The sequence below is a fragment of the Aspergillus aculeatinus genome (genome assembly GCF_003184765.1).
Source record: "Aspergillus aculeatinus CBS 121060 unplaced genomic scaffold BO66scaffold_40, whole genome shotgun sequence".
NCBI lineage: Eukaryota > Fungi > Ascomycota > Eurotiomycetes > Eurotiales > Aspergillaceae > Aspergillus > Aspergillus aculeatinus.
Window position 1 is genome coordinate 319,406 of NW_020291509.1, and position 3,459 is coordinate 322,864.

Sequence of the window (3,459 nt, forward strand, 5' to 3'; positions counted from 1 at the left end):
GCTGTTGAGGAGGTTCCCGCTATCGAGGAGACCCCCGCCGTCGAAGAGACTCCCGCTCTCGAGACCGCTACTGTGAAGGAAACCCCCGCTGTCGAGGAAACCCCAGCTGTCGAGAAGACTCCCGCCGTCGAAGAGACTCCCGCCGTCGAGACTCCTGCTGGTGAGGAGGTTTCTGCTGTCGAGGAAGCCCCTGCTGTTGAGGAGACCCACGCCCTTCACGAGAGCGCTACTCCAGAAGTCACCACCGAGAAGTCTCAGGAAGAGCCTAAGGAAGCCCCTGTTGTTGAAGAAACTCACACTGAGGAGACTCTCCCCGAGGTGCCTGCAGCAATCGTTGCTGACGAGCCTAAGGAGGCACCGGTTGTTGAGGAGACCCCCATCGAGAAGACTATCGATGAGGTTGAGCCGACTGCAGCAGCTGTGGAGGAGCCTGTCGCTGTGCCCGTCCAAGAGCCTGTTGAGGAGTCTGTTCCTGAGGTCGCCGAGAAGGAGGCAGTTGTTGAAGCGCCCGCCGCGGAAGACTTTATTCCTGCAGTCATCAAGGAAGACGTTGCCCGCGTGACGGAAAGTGCCGACGAGCCTGTTGCTGCTGAGCCAACACCCGAGACTCTTGCATCTGAGTCTGCTCCCGAGACTACTCCGGTCGAGGCGGCCGAGGAACCCCAAGTGCAGGAGGAGGAGCAACTTGCTGAACGTGTGTCTTTCGCCGAGATTGAAGGCAAGGAGGTGCAAGCCCCCATCAATGGAGTCATCAACACGCAGACGGCTGCCCAAGAGGAAGTCACCGACGCTGCTAGCGCCGTCAAGGAAGATACCCCTGTCGAGCCGGCTTCGTTGCAGTCGGAGGAAGTCAGCAGAGAAGTTGTGCCTGAAGATTCTGTCGCTTCTGAACCTGTTGCTGAGGCTGCTACGGAGCAAGAGTCCCCCAAGGACAGTCTTCTGACACCCGAGATTATTGCCGCCGGCGCTGCCGCCGCCGTTGCTGCCGGAACTGCTGCTGCCGTTGGAGCCGCTTCGGTCTCCCACAAGGGGGCTGAGGCTGCTGCACCTGCTGAGACCAAATCACAGGAACCCCAGCCCGAGAACAAGGACAAGGCCGTCAACGTTGTGCCTGGAACTTGGCCCACTGAGGGTAAGAGCTCTCTGGCCACGAGTAAGCAGCTCGGAACTGACCCTGATGCAGCCCACGCCGGTGACGACGCCGCCAAATCGACCCGCCAGCCCACCGCCGAATCGTCATCGAACGCTGCCGACAAGGCCGTGGCCACCAAGGGAGATGAGAACCCTCGCTCACAGAGTCAAAATCGGTCAGTCACCGCTGTTTCTCTGAATCATAAGAAGCATGACAGCTGGTTGAAGACTATCTTACGCGCTGTGTTTACCAATTTCTTTGGAGCAATCTTTTCTCCCTTCCGCCGTCGCGGAGGGAACAACCAATAGATGTGTCTCCTGGAGATGCTGTTTTCAATGAAGCCCTTTCCTTGGGAAGAGTGGAGATTTGTCCAGAGTTTTGCTGCTTACGTTTGTTTATTGCCAACGCTAATGTGAATCAGGAGTCTGTTCTTGATGACCGTTTTTGCTGCCCCCTTGCTCGCATTTGTTTGGCACGCATATACCCGCTGAGTTGTTCGAATTTCTTGATGCGAACCTGCGCCGCTCGTTTTTATTACTCGAATCGATTCCCCTGTATTTGATATCTTCGATGGTTTTCTAGGACGAGTATGTTTATCGCTAGTGTTATTTTACTCTGCTCAAGATTGTTCGAGTGTTTTATCTGAAGTGTTCCATGGGGAGGGCAAGACTGCTGTCTTTTCCGTGGCAGTGCAGTTGCAGTTGCAGTCTACAGTTTACAGTTTTGCAGTTTGTGCACAGTTAAGACGCAGATTATTGTTTACCCCATAGCATATAATGATGTCCTATGATTGATGATAATGAGATTACTGGTTCAATTACTTGTTTGTCTTGGTGTCTCTTGTTTATCACAGAATTATACATTGATTACACTGGGAAGTTGATTCGATCACAACCACAGTAGCCCTATGATGGTTGATCACGCCTTAAACCTAGTTCTGCATCACCAGTATCGAGTAGTAAAACGGTCTGTAGTTGGCGGGTTAGGGCTTCTAATCATCCTCGTACCCTCCAATCAGCACGAATGAAAAGTCAATTATCTCTAGCCATGATTTTATAGATATATTTATTTTATACTATTTATTATTTTAACATGAAAAAATTGATAGAAACTCTAGTAAATACTACTGCTCTGATTTCAAAACCTTCATCAAATTCAAAACTCGTCAAAATCTAAAATTGATATTCTTATATATAAGATTCCGATATGTGGTCAGCCTCTGATCGACCCGGAGCTTCGCTCGCAGATTGGAGAGGAACCCGGATCCTTGAATAACTCAGCCCACAAGAGTTCCAGCCATTGCAGGGGAAGGTAGATTGCTGCCGGACGGGACGGTGTTTTCTTTTTTAGGATGGCAGGGCGAGATTTTTGAACTGGGCGGTGGTCTCCTGGATGGCGCGTTCGACGGGGAGGCGCTCCATGGCACTGGCGCCGTAGAAGCCATGCAAGCCGCGCACGCGCTCCAGGACGAAGCGGGCGTCGGCGGGCGTGGCGATGGGGCCGCCGTGGCACAGGACGAGGATGTCCGGGCGGCGGCGCACGGCGGCGTCGCGGATGGCCTGGATCTCGGCGACGCACTGGTCCCGCGTCTTGGCGGAGCGGGCGCCGACGGCCCCGGCGGTGGTCAGCCCCATGTGGGCGACGAGGATGTCGGCGCCGGCGTCGGCCATGGCCTCGGCGTCGGCCGGGGTGAAGACGTAGGGGGTGGTCAGGAGGCCGCGCGCGGCGGCGCAGCGCACGAGCGCCACCTCCCGGCCGTACCCCATGCCCGTCGCCTCGAGGTGGGCGCGGAACCGCCCATCGATCAGCCCCACCGTCGGGAAGTTCTGCACCCCCGCGTAGCCGAGCGCCTCCAGCCGGGCCAGGAACCGCGGCCCGTCCATGAACGGGTCGGTGCCGCACACCCCCGCGATCACCGGCGTCGTCCGCCGCACCGCCCCCAGCACCTCCGCCGCCATCTCCTCCACCGTCGCGTTGGCGTTGCTGTACGGCATCAGCCCCGCCAGGCTGCCGCACCCGGCCATCCGGAACCGCCCGCTGTTGTACACGATGATCAGGTCGATGCCGCCCGCCTCCGCCGCTTTGGCCGACAGTCCGATTCCTGGTGGTGGATCTCCTTTAGTGATGCGGAATCGAGACAAGAAAGACACCAAACCCACACACACACACACACACACAGAAGGGAGACGAGGGCAATGAAGTAGGGACAGGACGGGACAGGACATACCGGCTCCGGCTCCGATGATGGGCTTCCCGTCTTGAATTTGACGGCGAAGCCGGTCAAGAATTTCACTGCGACTGACAGGTGACGCCATCTCTGAAGAGGG

General features: G+C 56.5%; 1 protein-coding gene across 1 annotated transcript; it reads right to left on the reverse strand.

Moving 5' to 3' along the window:
- Positions 1-2,334: 2,334 nt before the first annotated feature.
- On the reverse strand, positions 2,335-3,459 carry BO66DRAFT_430476 (phosphoenolpyruvate hydrolase family protein). The gene is made up of 2 exons (XM_025650525.1): positions 3,360-3,459; positions 2,335-3,233 (listed from the first exon to the last, which is right to left on the reverse strand). Exons 1-2 carry the CDS (start codon positions 3,445-3,447, stop codon positions 2,479-2,481), a joined length of 843 nt encoding a protein of 280 aa, XP_025501556.1. The 5' UTR covers positions 3,448-3,459; the 3' UTR covers positions 2,335-2,478.